The following is a 24,856-nucleotide window of genomic DNA, read 5'->3' on the forward strand; positions in this document are numbered from 1 at the left end:
CCCGCAGGAAGTCACTCATGTGAAAACGTGTAAGTTTGGCAGATTGAGGTGGAAAGTGGGTGAGAATTGCCAGTCTTAGCGCTCAGCATGTAGTTAATGCACAACACATGTCTTCATTGATGGACCAGTGACCCATTTCAGTGTTTTCTAACGTGTCTTCTGCAGAGCACTAGGCTTTTGAGACGCTCCTTGTAAGAAGTGTTCAGGAACCAAGTAAGTCCGGGGAATGAAGCTTTTTCTGCATCCTTCATAGAGATCTGTGACACGTGTCAGGCTATTGGAGTAACGGATCAGCAGCCTGAGGACCTGCTGTTCTGCCGAGCGTGCCTGGGGAGGTGTTGGTCTCTGCAGGGAAATCGGGACTTCTGTTATTGACCTCGTAGCACCTTGGTGGGCCTTTCATCTAATGCTGACATCTCATAAATTCTACTGAATTTTGCGTCTTACAATTTTTACAAAAATGCCTTCCATATTCCAAGGATCAGAGTAGATTGTCCTATGTTTAGTTAGCACTCTCTGCCTTTGAGAACCCGTGAGTGTTGGCCCCTGTCTTATACTTCTTTAAGCCTACATTCCAGGGGTCCGTCTGTTAGAAGCGTACTCTGCTCTGGAACTGTTTGAGTTGTGGCCTGGCTCCATCGCAGCTGACGTTGGTCTTGTCTCTGTGCTTCTTTTTTTTTTATAATCTTCCAATTTTCTTTTTTTTTTTAAAATAAGATTTTATTTATTTATTTATCTTTAGAGGGGAAGGAGAGAGGGAGAGAAACATCAATGAATGGTTGCCTTTCGTCCGTTCCCTGGCNTACAAAAATGCCTTCCATATTCCAAGGATCAGAGTAGATTGTCCTATGTTTAGTTAGCACTCTCTGCCTTTGAGAACCCGTGAGTGTTGGCCCCTGTCTTATACTTCTTTAAGCCTACATTCCAGGGGTCCGTCTGTTAGAAGCGTACTCTGCTCTGGAACTGTTTGAGTTGTGGCCTGGCTCCATCGCAGCTGACGTTGGTCTTGTCTCTGTGCTTCTTTTTTTTTTTATAATCTTCCAATTTTCTTTTTTTTTTAATAAGATTATCTTTAGAGGGGAAGGAGAGAGGGAGAGAAACATCAATGTATGGTTGCCTTTTGTGTGTCCCCCTGCTGGGAGTTGGCCTGCAGGGAACTGGCCTGCAACCCAGGTATGTGCCCTGACTGGGAATTGAACCGTGATCCTCTGGTTCGCAGGCCTGTGCTCAATCCACTGAGCTACACCAGCCAGGGCTCTGTCTGTGCTTCTTGATTGCCAAGTGCTGAGACTCCCTCTGGCAAAGACAGATGGACAGACACCACCCAGTGCCACAGACAGGCTTGGCTGTGGACCAGAAATGGCAAAAATCAAACCACAGTGTTGTGTTTAGTGAAAACTGGAACCCCAGCATTACGGAGTCATCACCCCATCCTTGATTGCTGACCACTTGTGATCCGATGGGGGCCTGTTTCCCTGACACCGGTATGGCGAAGGTGGACAGCTGTGGGGTGACAGTGTGGTTCCGTGGATTTGTGACTGATGTTGTGGCCGTGCCAGGGTGGGCTGCTTGATGGATCCACATCAGTTGGGGGGAGCGTTAGAGTGGTTTGCCACAGGCTCTGTCCTCAGCCCCGTCCTGGTTAACTTTTTTTTTAATGATTAAGACGTGAAGGCCCGCAGACTGTATTTTGCAGGTGATCTGTGTGTGGGAGAAGTAGCTCATGCAAAGGATGGCAGAACTGATGCGCAGAGATGCCATGAAATGCAGGGTAGGGGTATGTATGAGATGAGCTGGACTTTAGAGTGGATAGAAAGATTATGAAAAATTTAGTTTTAGAAAGATTGTAGAGGTAAGAGACAGAGACTTTTTTTGCTTAATTATAGTCTGTTTTAAAAGCCCCTGAAGAATGATAAACACCACATTGAGAGTACCAGTGGGGGGAGAGGACATGAACACAGATGCGTGGGAGCATTAACCTCATTAGTATTGTAGTATTTTATTTCTGAAGTGGGGTGGTGAGTCCATGGCTGTTTGTAATATTCTTTATATCTGTTTGCCTTGAATACCTAATAAAACAGACTCCAGAAGCTTCGGTGGACCATTAGTTCGGTAGCTGTGAAGCGAAGTAGCACGTTGGTGTCTGACAATCCTTCCATTCATGGCACTCGATGGTCCACATGGGGGGTACTGTGTAGTCCTGAGTGCCGCATCTGAGGAGGGGCAGTGTGGGTGCAGAACCACGAGGGTAATTCAGGGATGGGGGTGGGAACTAGTCCTCTGACGGGTAGTCAAAGGAAGTGGGCAGCGTTTAGACCCGTGAAGAAATGACTGCGGGGCAATGGGACAGCCTTCTCCAGCCATTTGGGGAGCTGTCATGTGGAAGAGGAGGTAGATTTATGTTTTCAAAGGGGCAAAAATCAGGGCTGTGGTTGGAACGGAATCCGTTTTCTAACCGTGGAAGGAAGTTCTTTGTGACAGAGCTGCAGTGAACCAGGCTGCTTTGGGAGGTCAGCTCTTCCCCAGAAGCCCGCGCCAGCCAGGGATGCTGAGCGGAGCCTCCTATGATGGGGAGCTAGGCCTAGGTGGTCCCCAAGGCCCCTCTTACATTTTCAGTTTCTAAACCACTGAAGACTTGAGCCAGTGTGACACTTTGGTTCTGAGAAGTGACAGAAGCCTTGCACTTCTTTATGCTACCCGGTCTGATTTCTGGTGCTGTGCATCCCAAGCAGAACACCCAGGCCTACAGAGACCGCGACTCGGGGGACGCAGCACTCCACCGAGAGTCTGCGTGCTCTCACGCACGGCAACAATGCAGCGAAGGGAGCCGGCACCTCAGTGGGCCGTCAGGGTGTTCTGCTGGTCGTTACTGCTCTGACCTGCTTTTGGTTGAATAAAGTATTGTGATAATGATTATTTTGAGTATGGTTTGCTCGTGATGGAAAATCAGAAATTTTGAGATTGAAGCAAGCTGAGTTCTTGGATTCTGACTAATTTTTACTTTGTAAATCTTTGCTTGTCATGCCATGGAGCAAGTAGAAACCCATTACAGATTTAATAAAAGTTCTTTATTAAAATACAGGGAAGCTCATGGCTTCCTTCTTTAAAGGACTGTTTGGAAACGTGTAATTTCATAGTCAGGTGTCGGGTCCTGCAGTGGCATCAGCAGCGGCCTGCAGTAGTGTGTGGCGTGTGTAGAACTACATTTGCAGAGTACTTCTGTGGGAGTTCTTTGAGCTGCACAACAGTTCTGTTGGTGGCAGGGGGTATGATTATTCACTTTCTTAAAAAATATTTATTTTTAGAGAGATGGAGAGGGGGTAGGGAGGGAAACATCAGTGTGTGGTTGCCTCTCACGTGCCCCCTACTGGGGACCTACCCTGGCCCACAACCCAGGCATGTGCCCTGAGAGAGAATCGAACCAGCAACTTTTTGGTTTGAAGGCCCGCACTCAATCCACTGAGCCACACCAGCCAGGGCTAATTATTCACATTTTAAAGAGGAAACAAAGATCCTGAGGTCATAGAATTTAGTCTTGTAAGGAACTTTTTAGAATCTAACACCCCCACCCCCCACCATTTCAGAGGAGGGAAGGGTAGCAGAGAAGCACAGTGACTTTCTCTTTGTAACACAGCTGGTTAGTGAGAGACCTGGCACTGGGAGCTGGGTTCGTCCCTACAAATGTAACTGGTTTTCTGTGACGTCACGCTGCTTCTCCAGTAGTGGAGGCGATCGTAATGGTATGTTTCTGAAAAGGTTATCAAACATACATGTTTATGATATCCCAGTCACTCTGTGTCTCCTTGGGGAAGTGGTTGCGTAAAGGAGCTGTGCTGTGCCGTGGAGTTTTTGTACCATGTAGAATCATTTTGTATATAAAGAACTCCCTTGCTGTTTTTAAAATTTTTATAGTTTTTAACAAAATTTATGAGAACTTTACATGGTTTATATCCTTTATTCTAGTAATATGATATATTACATCAATTTTATATTCTAAACCAGCCTTGCGTGCTGGGATAGATTGTATTTGGTCATGGCGTATATTTCATTTGTTGCTGGATTCAGATTGCTAGTGTTTTGTTGAAGATTTTTGTGTGTATTCACAAGAGAAGTTGGTTTGTAGTTTTCTTGTGTGTTTGTCTGGCTTTGGCATCAGGGTGACACTGGCCTCCTAGACTGAGTGGGAAAGTGTTCCCTCTTGTATTTTTTGGAAGAGTTTGTGAATGTTTGGTATTAATTCCTTTTTAAACATTTGGTGGAGTTCACCAGTGAAGCCATCTAGGCCTGGACTTTTCTTTATATGAAGTTTTAGAATTATTAATGAAACGTTTTTACTTGTTACAGATCTGTTTCACATTTTCTGTTTTTTTTTTTTAGTTGGTTTCAGTGGTTTGTGTCTTTCTAGAAATGTGACCATTTCATCTCGCTAATCTAATTTGTTGGCATGTAATTGCTCATAGTATTCTCTTATAATACTTCATGTTATAGTGGTGGCTTCTCTTTCATTCTTGAATTTAGAAATGAGTCTTCTCTTTTTACCCTTGGTCAGGCTGGGTAAAGTTTGTTAACTTTGTTGATCTTTTCAAAGGACCGATTTTATTTCCTTGATTTTTCTCCACTTCACTCATTTCTATTGTAATCTTTATTTCCTTTGTTGTGCTTGCCTTGGGTTTGGTTTTCTCTTCTAGTTTTTAAGGGAGAAGGCCTTTTGGTCTCAGATCTCTTTCAACGTGGGGAGTTTTGCAGCTATAAATTTCCCACGAAGCACTGTTTCCTCTGTCCCATAAGCTTTGCACGTTCCACTTTCTTTTCACTCATCTCCAAGTACTTTCTAGTTTCTCTCACAGTTTCTTTGGCCTGTTGGTTATTTAGGAGTATGGTGTTTAGTTTCCATACTTGTGGATTTCCCAAATGTCCTTCTGTTACTGATTTCTGATTTCACTCTGTTGTAGTCAGAGAACATACTTTGTCTGATGTCAGTCCCTTTAAATGGATTGAGATGAGTTTTGCGCCCTAGCGCACGTCTGTCCTGGAGAGAGTCCGTTGCCCTTGAGGAGGGCTGCACCCTGTTGTTGGGACTGTTCTACAGATGTCTCTTACGTCTCGCTGGTTTACAGGGCTGTCCAGGTCTTACGTTTCCTTGTTGGTGTTCTTCCCCTTAGGTATTCTGTCCACTATCGGAAGTGGAGTGGGGCAGTCTTGGGTATCAGGGTGGAACTGCCCCTGTTTTCCTTCGCATTGACCAGTTTTTGATTTGTGTGTGTTTGGGCTCTGTCGTTAAGTGCGTATGTTAAGTTCATCGTTGTCATATCTTCCTGTTGGATTGACCCTCATTATAAAAACATGCTTGTCTCTAGTAACAACTTTTGTCTTAAAGTTCACTTAATGTGGCATTAGTGAACAGATTCCAGCTTTTGGGGGGTATTGTTTGTGCAGCATACCTTTTTTCGTCTTTTGCTTCTGTCCTGCCTGTGCGTGTGAGTGTACAGTGTGTGTCTTACGGACGGCGCAATTCAAGTCATGCTCGTTTGCCAGTCTGCCTTCTGATCGGAACATGCAGTCGCTTTGCTTTCACTGTGGTTACTGCTCAGGGAGCATTTATGCCTGCCGTGTGCTCTTTGTTTTCTGTACGTCTTGTGTCTTTTTTGTTCCTCTTTTCCTGTATTACTCTTTTCTTTTATGAAGACATTTTTCTAGCATACCATTTAAATTCCCTTGTTGTTTCTTTTACCATATTTTAAAAAGTTACTGTGTTTTCCCAATGGTTGCTCTGGGGATTACAATTAACATTGTAAAAATTTTACGTTGGATTAATACCAATTTATAATTTCAAGATTGTACTGCAACTGCTCCAGTATAACTTTGTTCCCTCTTTCTCCTTTGATGAAATATGAAATATGATGTGTATCATTTCATACACATATTTTTGTATGTTACATGCCTGTCAACACAGTTTTGTGCTCCAGGCAATTGTCCGTGTAATCTGACACGAGAAAAGAGTTGCAAGCAAAAGCACACTTGCACTGTCTCCTGTGTGCAGCTGCCGTGCGATGGTGACTGCTGTGTGTTGTGTCCTCCCCGTGCTCCGGGTCCTTTCATTTCAGCCTAAAGGGTTCCCTTCAGTGTTTCTTGCAGGTCGGGTCTATTAGTGATGAACTGTTTTTTGTTCACTTGGGAATAGCTTCGTTCCCCTTTTCTTCCTGAAGGATGGTTTGGCCGGACAGACAGTTATTGGTTGGCAGTCTCTGTCGGCAGTTTGCAGAGGCTGCCCCGGGGTTTCTGATGCACACGGAATCCCCACGTGCGGTGGGTCTTTTTTCTCTGATGCCTTCAAGATTCGCTCTGTCTTGGCTTTCAGCAGGTTGACTGTGAAGTGTCTGGGTGTGGGTTCTTTGTGGAGTTCGTTGAGTTTTTTTGATGCGTAGATTAATGTTTTTCGTCCAGTGTGGAAAGTTTTGATCATTATTTCTTGAAGTAGTCTTTCCACCCCTTCGTCTCTTCCCTCCCCTTCTGGAGCTCTGATGAGACTGATGTTGGCCCACACGTATGATGCCCTCAGGTCTCCAAGGCTTGGTCATTTGCTTCATTTTTTGGTTTGTTTATTTGTGTATTTTTCCTTTATTTTTTTCTTTCTCAGACTGAATAATCCTAATCGGCCTTAAGTTTCCTGATTCTTCTGCTAGCTCAAGTCTGTTTTTGCACCCCACTAGTGAAGTTTTTATTCCAGTTATTGTGCCTCGCAACTCTGAAATTTCTATTTGTTTTTTAAAAATAATTTGTATCTCTTTATCGATATTCTCAACTGGGCAAGACATTGTGCTCATACCTTCCTTTACTCTTCGGACTAGCTTTCCTTCAGCATTTTGAACAGACACAATGGCTGATAGAAAGCCTTTGTTTAGTGATTCTGTAACATCTGGGCTTCCCCAGGGGCAGTTTCCAGTGCCTGCTTTTCTTTCTCCGTACACTGGTCATGCTTTTTTGTTTCTTGCGTGTCTCATCATTTTGTGTTAACAACTGGCCTTTTAAAATAATGTGGCCCTCTGGAAATCAGATCCTTCCCCCTCGGCGGGGTTCGTTAACACGACATTTTTTTGTTATGGCTCCTGTTTGTTTAGTGACTTTTTTGGACTGAGTCTCTGCTCAGTTAGCTTCGTGATTAGCTAGTGTTTGGACAGAGACTTCTTAAGCACGTTGAACCAGTACGTTTCCCAGCCTTTGCTGAGGTCCGCCCTGTGTGTTGGGGCCTGCCTTCAGTGTGCCAGTGATTCACAGCCTGCTTTAGCCTGCACCTCCTGCTTGTGTAGAGCCTTGGGGTTTGCAAGCGCTGAGAGACCAGGGCCTTCTCAGGGCTTTCCTGGGCACACACACGCATCTCCGTTCACGCTCATGGCATTCTTTGTTCCCAGGAATGTCTTGGAGCCTTTCACAGCCTGCTCTGGGCACCCCATTCCCCAGATTTTCCTTCTAAGTGTTCCGGTCCTTCTCTTTTCAGCCCCAGTTGGCCATGCTGCCTTAGGCGGCTGCCATGTTCAGCAGTTGTCCCTTACTGTTCTTGACAAATGCCCTGGAGACGGAACAGAGTGCACTCTGAGGTGGTTCAGATGAAGACAGGCCTTCAGAAGAGAGTTTATCAGCAAGCTGCCAGACAGGCCAGATGGCGACAGTCCCCTGGGAGTGGCACTTTTGGGGCACTGGAAACCTGTCTGGCCCCTCCAGTGGCTGCACAGCTCCTGGACTTTAAGCTACTGTAGGCACAAGGCTGTTGGTCTTCAAGGCTACCACGGAGCTGGAGGAGGAGGGTGGGATTAGCGAAAGTTCAAACAAAACAGAAGTTATGCTTCTTACCAAGATTCAGCCTTTTTTCTAGAAACGCTCCTCAAAATGTTGCAAGCCTTTAGTTAATTTCCAGAGCTGTGAAGAATTGATTTTTTACCCTTTTTGGCAGAATTTTTGTGGCTTTTATGGAGGAGCAGATTTCTGGAGTTCTTTACTCTGTAATTCCAAAAGTTAACCCTCCATCAGTTCGTCATTAAGTGAGGCATCCGTGTGCAGGGAGTGTCTGCCACACGCATGCTGCGTGTGCTCTCTTACTCTGGCTCACGTGCGTTCTTCTTGTCTGGGTATTTGATGTCTTGAAGTGGCCTCAGGGCAGTGTTAAGGAGCACCGGTGACCGAAGCCATGGGTCACGACTCTTACTTTATTAAAAGTGAGTTGGATGGGCGGAAAGCAGAGTGCATTGCGGCCCAAGATCACGGTGATCTGCTAGGTCAGTTTCTCACCTTGCCAGTGGAGTTCACCTTCTGCCGTCTGCCCCACCTTGTCCATTATTGGGTGATGAAGTAAATTCGTTGTTCCCCTCAGTTAGGCTTGGAAGACAAAGCACTAATAGTTAAAACTGCCATTTCCTCTGGATACTGTTGGGATTTGAAGTTCAGTCCAGACATAACATTAATTTCTCTATATCAGATCTTACAGTCCTGGTTAACAACTTAAATTTCTGTTAAATATTTTTTAAGGTACACACTTAAAATCTAAGCTTTCACACATACCATAAATTTGAAATTCTCACACAAGGAGAAGTTTTGAGTTAGGGATATTTATTTTATTATGGCTTCTATTTCAGAGGCCGCCGGGCCCCAGCTCTTTGAGACGGGACTGCAGGGGCCTGTCGGTGGAAGCAGCATGGTTCTGTTCTGACAAGCTGTGTGTGATTGTCTACTGATTAACCCGACATAGCGTGCATTTCTTGCCTTTTGTGTATTTGTGTATTTTTCTCTGATGTTATATAATACTTCAAGTAGTCTAAAATGTGATATTAGATGTGATATTAGATATTAAAACAATTTTGCAGTCTTGAAAGATGAAACTGGAAACATTTGCTTGTTGTTTTTTCTTTTTTCCACCTCGGAGTGTTTTGTTAATGAGACATTTTATACTGCCATAAACCCAGGGCAATAATAAAGGTGTTGATTGATTTTTGGATGACAAGGGCCTCTCTAATTGCAGGATTTGACACTTGTGTCACTTCTGCCGTTTTAGGTGAGCAAGACGTGGAAGGTGATTGCCGAAGACGAGGTGCTGTGGTACCGGCTGTGCCAGCAGGACGGACACCTTCCCGGCAGCAGCATCTCCGATCATTCTCACTGGAAGCTCATCTTCCAAGAGTGCCGAGCCAAGGAACACATGTTAAGAACCAATTGGAAGGTAGGCCGTGGCCAGTGTCATTACCTGCAGAATAGCCTGCAAGGACACGGGAATCCAAGCCTGGGAGTGATTCCGAGTCCTTCTAATTGCAGCCTGAGGGTCACTGCCAGAAGCAGAGGGAGGAGGGTGGTGAGCCTCCCTTCAGCTGCCGGTGCCTTGTTGCCCATTTTGTTCGCCCTCGGAGTCTCTGCCCCTGGTCCCACCACACTCTCTGGGAGCACCCTGCTGTTCTCCAGGAGAGGGCGGGGAGTTAGGGAGGCCGGCCACCTCCCTCTGGTGGGCGGGGTCTTTGGCGGAGTGCTCGTGCAGCCCCCCTCACTCTCTCCACCTCCTGGACGGACCAAGAAAGCAAAATCGCCCCCTGAATAACAAAAGAGGGGCTATTTCCAGGAAATGTTAAGAGGGAGATTATTAAATGGCTCTGAGTACTGTCTTCTCTTCCCTCCTATAACCTATTGGCTTGCTTCCATCACATTTATCACTTCAGAATTTCTACAGAAATATTAGATCACAGCTAAGAATTTCACAGCGCAGTGTTTCTGTAGGAAGTAAGTGTCGAGAACAGTGTTACATGAAGCTGCTTGAGGCATGTCGAGACAGCCGGGTGGCGGTCATGTTTGTCCCCACCTGCGTGGGTGGGTATTGGTTGTGTGGAGGGGATAAAACCATACTCTTTCCTCTCCTTTAAAGGTCAGTCCTGATAGACTTGGAGGTGAACAGGCTTTTGCTCATTACTGATGGTGACATATGGCCTGTGTGCATGTCTGTCCCCAGTCACCTTGTAACCTGATTAGTGACTGATGCTCTTGATCTGGTCAACCTCACACAGCCTCTAGCAAAGTCAATAAGAGCGGTGGTTCTCTAGTTCAGTGTTTCTCAGCCCCTGCGCTAGTTGCGTTGGGGCCGGGCCATTCTCTGCGGCAAGGGCTGCCCTCTGTCCTCTGGGAAGTTGAGCAGTCTCCGTAGGCTCTACCCAGTAGATGCCAGGGGCATTCTTTCTCTCCCGGCTGTGGTAACCAAAAATGTGTTCAGACATCTTCAGATGTCCCCTGGGGGCAACGTCGCTCCTGGTGGAGAACCGCCTTTCTAAGGAGAGTGAGCAGAGCTATCCTTTCTCAGGCCATTAAGATGATGCCACCACTAAGTATCAGTTAAAAGTCACACCGCCCACAGTTTGCCTCCTCACTAGGTAATGAACGTGTGTTGGGGGCACCCGTAGCCCCTTGCTTGTGTGCTTGAGTAGGGTGTGTGTGAGGGGCATAAGTGAGAGCCAGGCTTAAGGGGTTGACAAAAGCTGCTTAGACTGGGGCGGGGGCGGGGGTAGAAAGCCAGGGTCCAATGCTGGTAGGAGGGGCTGCAATGTAAGGTAAGCTTGAGAGGTGGGCATTAACCGGGGTGTTTCAGGCTGGGAAGAAGGGGCGCTTTTGAGACCAGTGAGCACGAGAGCTGTGGATATTCCATGTGCTCGTGCTCCGATTCAGAGACGTGGGACCCCGAGAGAGCGCGGTGGCTACGTGTTTTGTTTCCTCTTTGGTATTGGAGAAAGCAAGGGAGGCGGCCCGTACATCTTCCCTCCTCTGGGCTGGGGGTGGCAGAAGTGAAGGAGTTTAAAGACCCACCTCATAGCATCTGGCATTTATTAGCAGGACACAGGTTACATGTGGTTTAACCGAACATCTGTTTGTTGTGTTTCTCCAACCAGCACGAAGCTCTGTGTTTGGGGAGTGGTTGTTGACCGAATGACCTGGAGTCAAACTGCAGGCAGAGTGTGAGAGAGGCTTCTCTTTGGAGTGTCCTGGACCCGTTTTGGGACAGTGTTACCAGCGAGGACCACATAAATGAAATACTCAGTGGCAAACATTGCATGAGCTGTAGTAATGGAATTCTCATTGCAATTCTAGAACGAAAAAGTTCTATCAAAACAGGAAAGGCAGTGTCAGAGCAGGTCGCTTTGCTTCTGTGTGCCGTTGTGTTCTCCGCTCTCCAATGGGGCTCAGAGCAGCCCTGCTCTCGGGGCTATGGGTGGGCGGCTATGGGTGGGCGGCCTATGGGTGGGCGGCCGTGTGACGCTGCACGTCTGACGCTGCTCCCGCAGAGCTCGGCCCCGTGCTCAGTGAGTGTTGGCCGGAGAGCTCACAGGCCTTTGCACGCAGACACTGTGGTTCGGTGCTGCTTGTGGTTGATGTCAGGATGGGTCGGGCAGGTGATTTGGTTTGGTATTCCCTGGGTCAGTGTCTGGGAAACCTGAGAAGGGCCCTGAGGGCCCTCAGGCATTTCTACGTAGGAGACAGGCTGTGGGTGCACAAACTTCCTTGGACCTGCAGTTCAGAGCCAACGTGGAAATGATTTGATAAGCTGGTCGTGGTGGCTGTAGTATTCCTCTTCCTGGTGTTTGCATTAACTCTTTTCTCTCTGGCCTTTGAGGATTTCCTAAGACCAGAAGACCACTGGGGTTGCAGCCCCTGGGGTGGTGGTGGGGTGGGAAAGCCACGTGGCAGAAATTAGTAAATGCCGTAAGCACGTGGGTTTTGCTTTCAGACCCTCTTTCTTTCAACGCCTGTTTCTCAAAAGAGCATTNTGGTGGCTGTAGTATTCCTCTTCCTGGTGTTTGCATTAACTCTTTTCTCTCTGGCCTTTGAGGATTTCCTAAGACCAGAAGACCACTGGGGTTGCAGCCCCTGGGGTGGTGGTGGGGTGGGAAAGCCATGTGGCAGAAATTAGTAAATGCCGTAAGCACGTGGGTTTTGCTTTCAGACCCTCTTTCTTTCAACGCCTGTTTCTCAAAAGAGCATTGCTGTTCTTGTGCTTCAGGCTGTGGCCCTCACACAGATGACTCCCAGGTCCATCCCCATACATCCACTTGGATGTCCCTCAGCTTTGGACTTGGTCTTTAAGTGAGATCATCGTGCAAATTATCTCGCACAGTGCCTAGAATACAGCTACTCAGATGTTTTTAATGGGGTGGATGTCATCGGCCATCTCCTAATAATATAATAATAAGGGTTGCTACTGTGTTTGAACGCTTGCTGTGTCTTACCAGCTGTGTTCAGTACTCACATACATGGTTCCCAGTCCTCAGGCCAGTCGGCAAAGCGGGAGTGACGGCTGGCTTGTTGTTCTGGACATCATCGTGCGTGTTTCCTCTCGGCTTCCCTCTCCCAGCCTTCCCAGCATCTCACATGTAAATGCCTTATGTTCCTTCAGGTTCCCTTATTTGTATTTTAAAAATGATTATTTTGTGGGCATTATTTGGATTGATAAAATGCCATGGTACACATCATTTGAGAGTCAGGAAAGGGCGTACAGTGGGAGGTGCGTCTTTCTCTCGCCTCTTCGCCGACCCTCTGGTCCCCTACTCTGGAGCAGCAAATGTCATGGGTTTTAGGGTTTCCTTGAAGAACTGCTTTTGTGAACCTCTGGCCTCTCGATCTGATCAGCGTCTTTTCTTCCTTCCCCATCCTGATTTTTTCCTCTTCGAGTGTACTTGTTCATTTTATTCTGCGGGCTGTGAACAGGTGAAATATCGTTGAATACTTTCTCTTCTCTGACTCGAAGTTCTTCGCATACTTCATACATTTCTTCAGATACTCGCTGCCATCAGCCTTGTGTGGACTGCAGTTGCCGGTGCGGACAGGTTGCCTTCCGGTCCCCTTGAGCGTGTGGCTGCGTCTCCCACGCCGGGGCCCCTAGTTCAGTGCTTGTTGTTTGCGCGCGTGCGCGTGTGTGTGTGGTAACTCGTGTGTGCTAATAGGGCAGTGTGTTAGTTGTCATCTTCGTCCGTTTGGCTGTCCAGATAACTCTGAATGCAGTCCCTGCTGGAGTGTAGGTGAAGCTGACGTGCTTTGTCTCTCGCTGTCCCACGAATAACGTGAATTGCACCCCCTTTTCCTTACGCAGAACCGAAAGGGTGCCGTGAGTGAGCTGGAGCACGTTGCCGATGCGGTTTTGTGCGACGTGCACTCGCACGATGGCGTTGTCGTTGCTGGGTAAGCCAGAACAGCCCTTCACTTTGTTCTTCCCGCGCCGCCCCTGCGTCCCGGGAACATCGTCTCTCCTTGAGAGCACGCACTCCCAGATAGGTGGCCCGAGTTCGAGAGGACTCCGTCCCCCAGGGCTTGAGAATGCCGAAGTGTGTGGTGAGCAGCGAATGGTGCGGAGCAGATCTGTAGTCCATTCGTCTCAATGTGTCTTTCCTGGCTTTAAAGTCACTCCTGTGGCATGTTATGTTAGATTTTCATTAAGGCAAGCAGTTTGTATTTTATGAAGACATAAAAAAGTCAAGCAAGAATAATAAGCGTCGGCCCAGAGGTCCTGTTCTCGTCCTCTCGTCCTGAAGCTTTTATTTATTGTGGAGGAAGGGCCGCGGCCGCCCAGACTGCCTTCCCCACCACAGTGTGCACGTGCCACTCCGCTCGACCCGAAGCCCGCTTGCTGTTTGTCTCCACGGCTGAGAGATTTAATCTAGCTTCCGTGGATTTCTTTGGCTTCTGTTCTAAAAACCACTTTCATGAATTCTTCATATTTTACTACAGAGATGTGTTTGTGTATTTCTGTAATGCATAATAAGAACATCAGTTTGAGGGTTTTTTGTTTTGTTTTGTTTTGTTTTTGATGAAGATGTCTTGGACTAGATTCTCAAATTGTACCCTTAATGCTGCAGGCGACTTGACCGGCATGGGAGCAAGACCCTGAGGGGGGCTCCCACCTAGAAGAAAACAAAAACAAATGTTGGACTTAACAACTTAGTAGTGCACAAGTTTTTCTTTAAGGAAAAAAAAAGTTGTTTTCCTTAAGAAGCATTTCTTAAAGAGAAACATGAATTGAAATCGCAGTCAGATTATTTTAATATTTTCTGGCATTCAGCGCCTATGAAAAAGGTCTTTTTTGCTTTAAACAAGATATGCCCAAGAGGAATGTGTTTGGGGTTTTTTTGTTTTCTAATTTTTTAAGTGCAATTAAAATTTATTTTAGCCCAGGCTGGTGTAGCTCAGTGGATTGAGCGTGGGCCTGTGAACCACACGATCACGGTTCGATTCCCAGTCAGGGCACATGCCTGGGTTGCAGGCCAGTTCCCAGCAGGGGACGCACAAGAGGCAACCATACATTGATATTTCTCTCCTCTTCTCTCCTTCCCTTCCCCTCTAAAGATAAATAAATAAAATCTTTAAAAAAAATTCATGTTCACTTAAAAAATATATATATATTAAAAAAATTATTTAAAATTGTAGTTTACTTTTGTGTTAGTTTCGGGTGTACAGCATAAAGGAATCCTTTGTTTAGCTTTTGTTTTGCTGGCCAAGTTTAGAGGTTAATCCTCCTCCTCAGAGCACGATAGAACTATTTTTTAAGAAAGATTAATGGGCTGGAAACCTGGAGTTCTGTCCAGCCGGTGCGGCTTTGGGCTCGTGCCCCTCCCTGCTCAGGAGCGGGCCTGAGAGCTCGTGGCGTGTGATGTAAGGTCCTTTCCTCCCACCAGGGCCGAGATCCCATGTTAACTGAGAAAGGGACTGATCTCGTTCTAGCTTGACGGGGTCTCCTCGCATGTCTAGGACCTTTGAGGACCGAAGGTGGGGATTGGACTGAGAGAGCCATAAAAGAAATCAGAAGTCGAGGAGACCTGAACCTTGGAGGCCAGTTAAGAATTTCTTGTTTGGACGTGGACCTCACAAAAGGCAGGCTGGTGCCAGTCCTTTCTCTCCTGCCTCTGTGTTCCCCCGAGGCCCGCTCAGCCCTGCAGACGCGGCCCGCACGGAGCAAAGCGATGGCAGAGTTGTGCGGATCGATCCGATGGAACTCGATCCGCAGACCAGCGAGGCTCCTCACAGCTCCTCTGTCTAAGAGGACCTTGCCTTTACGGCCTGCCTTCAGCTACTTCATATCTTGCTTGCGTGTAGAGCATCTTGTGTTTATCATTAAAATTTTATCTGGTGGTTACGATGCTTGTTTTCTGGGTCAGATCTTGAATCCCTTTTCATTTGAGACAGCGGTGTTTGTGGTTACCTCATTCCCAATCAATGTTGTACTCGCCAGGCTTTCTCCAGTTATGTATCTCCAAGGAGCCTCTTAAAGAGACAGTGGCCACCTCATTGCTTCTGTCTTTTCTGCTCATCTCGTGTTTCTTATTTTTTCCCTTCCTTCCTCTCTCTTGCTTTTTGTACACAAGTGGAATTTAGTTTGTATAGCCAGAGCTAAACTCTAATATTTTTGCATTTAAACCTATTAGTATATTTCATAGAAGCATAATAGAGAGCAAAGACTCTTGGAAAATCTCTTGCGTCTTTCGATCCTGTGTGTGAGTATTCCTGGTGCGTAGTCATGCTGTTTAGGCCCAGACTCAGTTTCATTCAGTTGGACGTTACTGACCCAGTCTTGGTCCTTCCTTCTTCTTCTTTTCACACACACCCAGGGTGATCTTCAGATGGTCGTTCACTCATAAACTCGTGGGAGATACTCCAGTACCTCTCAGGTGAGTGGGACTGGCCCCCGCTTTCCTGACTCGAGGCTTGTTTTTCCAGCAGAGGATACACACACAAAGCTTGGATCGTTCACGTTCTGGCTCATTGGTCTTTGCTTCCCTCACTGTCTCGTGGATGATAATTTCCAGTCACATTTTCCTGACGTTCTAAGTCCTTTGAAATTTGTTTTCAACCTACCTCATCATCCTCATCACTGTACCCAGCGTACCTTTGTATTTTACCACACTTTCCAATTAGTCACTTCCGACCCTATCTCTAAAAATTGAAATGTAATTTCCATGCCGTAAAATTCAGCCTTTTAAACTGTATGCCAATGATTTGGGGAATATTTACAAGGTTGTGTGACCATCCACCATTATCTGTGTGAACATTCGCATCAGCTCCAGAAGGAACCCTGTCCCCATTCTTCAGTGGGCCTCAAGTCTTGTCCCTCCTGTGGGTGTCAGCACTGCCACCTGTGAGCCCGTCCCCACACCCGCCCCCGCCCGCTCCCGACTCCTGGAGACGCTGCCCGCCGAAGCTTGTAGGGCAGCGGACCGTGTGGCTTCACAGTTTCCCCGAACTCTTTCGTTTTATGTTGTTGTTTTGACTTCACAGCTGTGTGTTTGTCCAGTCTGTGAGCGTCTTTCAAGTGTGGAGGAGGGATGCAGTGTTTCACTGAGTGCCTGCGGTGTTCACACACTGATTGGTCTGAAGTGAGCATTAAGACTTAATGAGCAGACGGTCCCTCCCCCATCCGGTTTTCTACAGAGTGGGGAATTGGAGAGATTCCTGATTTCTCTTTCCTCTTCTCCGATTCCTTAGTTTTTTCAACTTGAAATCATGCAGTGTTAAACCTGGGAGTGCTTGAGAGGTGAGCTATTCCCAAACCCTCGTTTGTGTGAGATGGCCGAGGCGCTGCGATGGCGATGAGCCAGGCCGGGCGCCCGCTGGGCTGCCTTCTCCAGCCTGCACTGCCACTCCAGCGGCTTGCCTCTTAGAGCGTCATCTTGGTTTTTCTTTTGTGGCATCTTTTCTCTTAGAACTAAAAGCAGTAGCCTTGGCCTGTTATGGCTCAGTTGATTGAGTGCCGGCCTGCGAACCAAAGGGTCACCAGTTCGATTCCCAGTCCGGGCACATGCCTAGGTTGCAGACCAGGTCCCCCAGTGCTGGGTGCATGAGAGGCAACCACACACTGATGTTTCTCTCCCTCTCTGTCTCCCTCCCTTCCCCTCTCTCTGAAAATAAATAAAATCTTAAAAAAAATAAAAGCAGCAATAAAATCATGTTTTTGCAAAACTGTTAGTGAAGAAAAGAAAGCCACCTAAATCTTTGCATGCTAACACAATCTGCTAAGTTTTAGGTATATGTGGCTTACTTTTTAGTAGGCTTTTTAATGCACACTTTTACATAATCACAGCCTACATTACATTTTTGGCCTTTTTCCCCCTTACTAAACTGATGAAGTGTTTTTCATGTTATTATTACATACTGGTCATTACATTCTTTGATTTGTTGCAGAAGCTCCTAGGATATAATTACATCCTAATTTTCATACTAATTTCCCTAGTACTAGACATCAAAAGTCATTTTTTTTGTGTTTTGTTGTTATATAATAGGAATATTATCTGTACAGAGATTTGCAGCATTTTTTTCTTTTTAGCACTATGAATCTTTATTATTTAAAAGCTATAAAACGCCCTGGCTGGTGTAGCTCGGTGGATTGAGTGCGGGCCTGCGAACCAAAGGATTGCGGTTCAATTCCCAGTCAGGGCACATGCCTGGGTTGCAGGCCATTTTCTTCCCAGCAGGGGACACACGAGAGGCAACCCTACATTGATATTTCTCTCCTTTTCCTTTCCTTCCCCTCTAAAGATAAATAAATAAAATCTTTTAAAAAAGATATAAAACACAGCCTTATTATGGAAACTTTGAATTCCATCAGGTGTGTGGACCAAAGACTGAGAGTTGTTCCATTGCCCTCCCCGGTCTCATTGTTTTCCTGGGCTAAGGCCTGTAAGTGAAGTCAGTGGATTTAGAAGAATGAATTGTTAGACTTGTCAGGTTACATTATTTTAAATTACCTCGTAACACTCAACTTCTTTCTAATTTAACCTTTTGGTTTGAAGTCTCTCAAACCATCCCTCAAGCCTGCTTCTCTGGATAAACCTCATTTCTGTCAGTACCATAAATGACCAGAGTACACACTCCCTTTTCACCATCCATGTCCCTGGAGTCCGGCCTCCATCCCAGCCCCTTCACTGAGTCACACTCACAGGTCACACACCCCCCTTGGCCTCGTGGCACTGACTGATCTTGTTGACTGGACCCCTCTAAAAATGGGGAGATCATGTACAGAGCATCTTTGTGCCCCCAGAGCCTTAGACCAGTCCCGGCACCCGGGAAACTCCATGATGTGTGGGGGGGGACTCACTCCAGAGACTCTGCCCTCGGACCGGCCCACCTCCCGCTCCGGCCCCTCATCTGGCGGTCCTGTGCTCTCACTGGGTCCCTCGTCGTGACGTGCAGGTGTCACCTGAGCCAGCTGTTTCCTTTGCTGCTTAGGTTAGTGAAGCTCCTCCAGCTGTGACTGAGTCATTCAAACTCAGCCTTTGCTTTGGTTTTCCAGCTAGAATTTCCCGTTTCTTTAACTCAAGAGAAAGTTGTGTTCCGAAGCCACCAATCTCTTACATAATAAGCCACCTCTCTCTCTCCAAGTTCAGCCTCTGGCTGCATCGTCTCTGGGATCCGATGTCACTGCTGAAATACACTGAGGTTCAGCATGCGCCTTCCTTGTATTTGGGAAAAAAGATGTTACCTAGAAAGTTTGTTGGTAATAAGTGGTTAGAAAGTGGCTTTTGTTTGTTTATTTTATTTTGGTGTTTGTGGTGACAGCCCTGAGAATTTTAGAATGTTCTTCAACTTATGCTTGTCATTGAGGAAAAAGAGTAGAAGAGCCGAAATGAAAGTGCCCCGACCTGTCTCTCGGAGCCCAGACCGTTCTCGTGTTCCCCGTTGCACTGCGGAAGCCAGTGGACACAGATGACGGCATGAGTTCAGAAAGGTCCCGTTACAATACCTAAGATGCAGGGCTAGGTGTAAGTTGATTTGCTTTACTGCCACCTAGTGAGGGAGCGCATCGCAGGTACACCTCCGGGAGAGAGTCAGCCCGGGTGTGCTGGGGCCGTGTGGCGGGCTCACCATTGAACTGGGAGCTCACCAGGAGCGTTTGCCAGATGCCCAGGCGTGTGGCGGTGTGTTTGCGGTAAACTCCCTCCCACTCTCACTGAGGACTCTCAAGTCCTAAGCGTGTCAGTTTGTACCAGGAAGCACATTTTCCTGTTTACATTGTGGGACCCGCTTCCTCCCCAACTTGTGGTTTAAAAAAACACCAGGCACCCTCCTTGTACTGAGTTTCTCGCCCTCGTTTCCCTCTGATGTGACCGGCCTTTTTAGGATGGGGTCCCCGCCTTCCCTGGAGCAGTGACTGTGTCCTGGTTTCCTTCTGCCAAGCGTGGCTGCAGGGAAAAGTATCGTGTAATGTTGCAAAATATTAGCACCCTTCTTTTGCAAAACACCTTCAGCTGTCCCACTGGGCCTCGTGCATTTTCATCCTTCTCCACTCCCTGTGTGGCAGACGTGTCCCAGCAGACACACGGCACAACTGTGACAGCGCTCTTGGCAGCCGCTGACCTCCGGCTATTGTTCCGGCTTTCACTTGTACTCTCTCTGTCCGCACAACCTGGACATCTGAGTTGAGGGGGTTCCGGTCTGCAGACGTGAGGCACAATTTGGAGCTTCTTGTTTATATATGAAAATTTGAATTCTGAGTATCTGGTTGGTTAATTTGCCTAGAGGCAGTTACAGTGCAAGTTATCGTCATTTATGATTAGAACTGTTAGAAATACTGGTTCAGACATAGGAGTGCATCTGAGGGAACTTAGAATAACTTGCTTTTAGCCATTTTTCTCCAGTTTCTCTAGTAATTAAAAAGGTGTCTTTGCCCTGAATTTTAAAATGGTTTCTAGTCGGGAGCCGAAGACCCCCAGGGTGATATTTTAAGTCCTCCCTGGTTCCATGTGCACGAGTGCAGAATGAGTCATGCCCAGGGCTTTCCAGGTAAGAGATGCTTTTGAAATGCAGACCGGTGTGCACGTTGAGTCTGGCAGATGCCACCCCGTGTTTATACTTACTGAGGCTATGCTTTCTGTCTTTCTCCTCTTTAAGAAAAAGAACTTTTCCTCCTGATGGTTTCCCTTTCAACCTCGTTTCGTATCGATTTTGTGCTGGTGCTTATTATGACATCGGGCTATTTCCCATAAGGAATTTGGTCATTACCCGTTAGGGACTTCTTTTCAAAATACTTTTATTTATTTTCTGCTGTGAGGTATGCATGCTCTTCTGGTAAATAAGTCTGAGGTAAGTGAGATATTGATGAGAGACGAGCTCAGAGCACTGCGTCTGTTTCGTCCGTGGTGAAGGAGCTGCAGAGCACCCTTGGTAAATGCTGGTGAACTCGGGCTGTGCTTATCCACCTCTGGCTCTCTGAGGAATAATGGGAAGGGCCACAGCCCCGGCAACTCTGCATAATCATCATTGACTCGGACTCTATTGATTGTGATTAACCAAGATGTATGGAAAGCAGTTTTAAGTGTGTAGTGCATGTATCTCGTAAGGTCCATTAAGATGTTCATTATTTTTCAATTGATGCGTCTTAAGCTGTACTTGATGTTTGTAGGAGTGCATTTCCACAAAAAGACTGCACTTGGGATTGAGTTCATTTGGTTAATTGCATAATACAACACAGTCATGTTTCAGAGAAAACAGTAAATACTCTTAATTTCATTGATTTGTAATTTTTGGTATTAGTAATGAAAGTACAGAGTCTGTAAATAGTTCCTAAAGCCTCCACATTGTAAGGGAGTAAACGTTTCTTGAAACATGGGTGCTGTGCTTTTTAGGGACCTCTGCCTAGTTGCCCTGTAGCTTTAAATCACTCCATCTTGTGAGTTTAAGTCAGGAGAGTCAACGAGCACAGACAAGCACTGTGGACACCCCTCTTATTCACTGCTGACCCAGGGGTACAGTGGCAGGTGGCTGCAGAACGGCCCGGGGATCTGGAGCAGAGCACCAGCACACACTGGAGAGGCAGCTCGAGCAGGCTCAGTGTCAGCTCGGGTTCCTCCTGGGAAGTGACCGCTCAGCCTAGTGCGGAAGGACGCTTCGGGGTTGGCCAGGTGGAGTTTAGGGTGGGGCAGAGATGCAGATGACTAGTACATTTGCTGCCCCTCCCCGCCCCAAACCGATGCCAGGCATTGGTGACCATGACAGCGCTTACTCTTCTGGTGATCTGGTGGAATATGGCTTCAGAATCCTTCGCCACACAGGCCTGTAGGAGCCACTGCCAGTTTGTGGGATTGGACGCGCAAGTGCAACCACTGTGCTGTCCTGGACTGAGGCCTCATTCCGAGGCTCCTTTTGGCTGCTGTGAGTACCTGAGCAGAGTAAAATCGGGACTTCGTGAGGGGGTGGCTGTGTGAGTGTGGCCCTGTGGGGCGGGGTTTTACCTCCCGCCCCCAGTGTCCTCCCGCCTCACCTGTGCTGCAGGTGTGGGAGGCGCCACTGCCCCTGCCAGCTGCACTTCTTCCAGCGTCCTGAGCTTTCTGCCGTCCTCGTTGGCTTCTTGCCTCCCCACCGAGATGCAACGGTAGAAGGACGAGGTGGGATCTAAGGGGGCTGTGTCCTGCAAGCCCAAGCCACACTGTCAAAGGCAGTAAGTTCCTTATATTGCACTCAGATGGGGACGGCTCTTCAAAGCTGCATTTGTCGGAAGACGCTGTCCCCTGAGGAGGTGGAGTGGCTCTTTGGCTGAGCAGCAGGTTGAAAAAAGCCCAAGAACCCGTTGTGATGCCAGCTGTGCCGCTAAAATGTTTCTTGTGACCTTGGGTAAGTCACGTAGCCTCACTTCCAGCGTTCTTAACGAAACAGCCCCCAGGTTATTATGCACAGCCTTGAAAAAAGTGTTTTTAGCAAAGAAGCACTGGCACGTGCAGTGAAGTGGACTGCGCCCCCACCGCGCCCTCACCGCTCCCACCCAGCCTGACAGTCCTGCCCTGAGAAGCGAGGTCTTGGGTTGTTTTTAGCAGCATGCCTTCTTTTCCTTCCGGTCCTTTGGTCCAAATCAGCAGCCTGTTTATTGGAAGCACTAGTTAATGTAAGCTCTTTGGGGATACGTCATTTTAGGTTGGCAGTTGCTCTGGCGTGCTGAGCGGGCCCTAGTCCCACTCTTCACCGGGAAGTCACCTGCGGTCCCTGCCCTGCGTGCTGGGAGGCAGGCTCAGCCTCGCCAAGTGTGGAAAGCGATGGAGAAGGCGTCCGGTTCCCTGGCCCCTGCCGCGGGCCGGGACATCTGTCCTCGTTTGGAAGACTTGGCTGCCTCTTCAGTTTTTCTTTAGGTTCTTACATCAGCTCACGTATTAGTTGCAGTGGTACTTTGCACAGGCACTAATTAGAGAGCCATCAACGTTGGGGTCCAAAGGCTTACCGACAATGCAACTGTCATAGTGGTGTCTTAATTGGTGGAGTGTAATTGTCGTTAGGCAGCAATAAAGACATCTGGAGCTCTGGAGACAAATCACCCTCTTCCCTGCCTCGCTTTGCTGTCTGTTCTTGCTTCTCCCGGCCAAGGCTGGTTAAGCGCTTTTGGATTGCATTTAGGGTTTTGGTCCAGGCACCTCTGCCCCAACCAATGCCTTACCCAGCGAAAGGTCTGTTTCTTTAGCATTGAGTTGGATTGCCACCGCTGTGGTTGCTTTCACTGTGTTAGGTTTTAGAACCTGCAGCTGAGTCATCACGCAGCACCTGCTGAAATAGGCTATTTATTCTCTGTTCTCATCATAAAAGGGACATAAAGTCTCTTACCGCTTGCTTCCTGAGTCGTTTGGCAGCAAAATGTTTGTGTTATCATGCTCTTTGGCCATGAAGAATAGAGTTAATTTAAATGGTCATCTATGGAAAATTTCATGTTTACTGAGGTAATTTAGCTTATCCTGTGTTTTATTTTAAAATTTTTACTTATTTACTTTCAAGGAGGGGAATAGAGGGAGGAAGAGAGAGAGAGACAACTGTCAGTATATGAGAGATACAGGGATCTGTTGCCTCTCACACATCCCCTACTGGGGACCTGGCCCCGCAGCCTGAGAATGTGCCCTGACTGGGAATTGAATTGGCGACCTTTTGGTTTGCAGGTCAGCACTCAGTCCACTGAGCTACACCAGCCAGGCCTCACCGAGAGATTTTCATCAGTTTGGAAATACATGCAAGGAGTCTTATGCATATTGGTGTGTGTGTTCTGGGTGTGTCTCTGACCATTCGCACTGGGAGGTGGGCAGTAGATGTGAAAGGAGGTGCCACTCAGAGCCCTTGAGTTTGTGTACATCCCCTCTTAGTCACTGTTTATTATCAGCTGTGCACAAGGCACTGTGGTGGAGGCTATGGCATTGAGATATGACCTTCACAAGGACTGTACAATCATATTGAAGAGGCATCACACTTAGCTGTGAATGCCATTTCTTCAGATGGAGGCATAGTAGTCGAGTCTGAGAAGGCTTCATGGAGGAGGAGGGCCTGAGAAGTTGGTAGGCTTGGGGCAGGTTGGAGGTTCTCAACCTTTGCCGCACACTGGAAACATGGACCCCTGGTCCCCCCCCCCCAAGAGAGTCAGGTTTAATTGACCTGGGGTGTGCTTGGAATCTTCAAAGCACCCCAGGTGGTTCTGTAATGTGCAGCCAACCCGCTGGGCTGGGTGGTGAGGAGGGAAGGCGCTCCCAAAAGGTGGGTGCTGTGCACCAAGGTCCAGAGGCGAGAGCGTTTGGAAGCTACTGAATGGCAGGCCTGCCTGGGGTCTGGTTCATGCTGAGGAAGCGTAGACAAGGCCGGGAGGAGGCACGGACACTGGTCTGTGGAGTGTTCCCAGTGTTAGGCTGGCAATGAAACCCTCATTCTGTGAGGCGTTCAAGCTTAAGTGTTGTAGGTACAGAGGGCTTCCTGGGTGTCCAGTGCTCTTCTAGTCTGACTGTTCCAGTCACTGCGTCCACAGCCGGGAGCAAGACCCAGCCCCGACCACAGAAGCTTGTAGGTTTGCAGGGGAGATGAACAGTCAGATGGTCTCTGTCGCTGTCTCTCTCTCTCTTTCTCTCTCACTCACACACACACACGCACACACACACTTTTGCCACGAGAATGAGTCTAGACTGCTCTCACGGTGTCGATCATGGTGTAGTATGGGGAGAAAGGGAGGGTGATTCATGGAGTCGAGTGTTTTTGAGGAGTTGGCTGTGCAAGGTTGACTGGAGGTGGGGGAGGCGTAGCAGTAGCGGGGCTGCCGTGGTCTGTCTCTTGTGAGCGACTGGGGGACTTAGACTCCAGGGGCGTTCCTGGGAGTGAGGAAAGAAAGGGTGCGCTGATTTAAACGTGGACTGCAGTGCAGGTGTGGGCAAAACCAGAAACCCCACTGGCACAAATAAGGAATTCAGCAGCAGGCTAGTTTGGGGGGGAGCTGAGCATTTTGAGGAGGGCGTACATTTAGCTTCTGGCAGGTGAAGGTGCAGCTTCGTGGCTGAAAGGCTCGTCGGGAGCCTGATGGAGATGAGTGGGGTGCTCCTCTCTGCGGCATCACTGCACTCTCCCCTCTCCCCTGCGAAGTGTGGGCCAGCGACACATAGCACTTCACAGCTCACTGGCATGTGGTCCGGCAGTTCCCACGTTGTGTCTCGTGTGGCTTTGCCTGGGAACCCACTGTGTAAAGGGGACTGGGGGTCGGGTGGGGCTCAGCCACCAAAATTCTCTGCTCTGCCCTGCTGCCTCCCTGTGGCCCTTAAGGGCTGCCACCAAGGACCACTTGAAGACCACTCGTGTGGTCCCCTTTGCAAGTGATAAAAAACAGAGCAACCCAGCCTGATGGAGAGGAAGTGCATTTCCTGGTCTGTGCTGCTTTTTCTCCAAATTCCTTAGTTCTCCGACCCCTGAAATGCCCTCTTTTTCTTTCACTCACCTTCTCTGAATTTCTGAAAGACGTAGCCATGCTTTTCACCTTTCTTCCCTGAATTGGCTAGTTCCTGTCATTTCGAATTTAACCTCAAGAATCTACACAGTCTAGAAACCCAAACATGTCTTCACTGCTCAGTGTCTCTAG

At 47.8% G+C, this 24,856-nt stretch overlaps 1 protein-coding gene across 3 annotated transcripts in view; it reads left to right on the plus strand.

The window, feature by feature from the left end:
* The window catches only part of FBXW8 (F-box and WD repeat domain containing 8), a 104,447-nt gene that overhangs the window by 21,526 nt on the left and 58,065 nt on the right, over window positions 1-24,856 (plus strand). For all 3 annotated transcript variants that reach the window (XM_037052190.1, XM_037052191.1, XM_037052189.1), the window contains exons 3-4: window positions 9,044-9,208; window positions 13,106-13,194. In XM_037052190.1, coding sequence (XP_036908085.1) covers window positions 9,044-9,208; window positions 13,106-13,194 — 254 coding nt within the window. The remainder of the gene's footprint in view (window positions 1-9,043; window positions 9,209-13,105; window positions 13,195-24,856) is intronic.

Source organism: Sturnira hondurensis, unplaced genomic scaffold (genome assembly GCF_014824575.4).
Source record: "Sturnira hondurensis isolate 20B ecotype Veracruz unplaced genomic scaffold, ASM1482457v3 Scaffold0007406, whole genome shotgun sequence".
NCBI classification, from domain to species: domain Eukaryota; kingdom Metazoa; phylum Chordata; class Mammalia; order Chiroptera; family Phyllostomidae; genus Sturnira; species Sturnira hondurensis.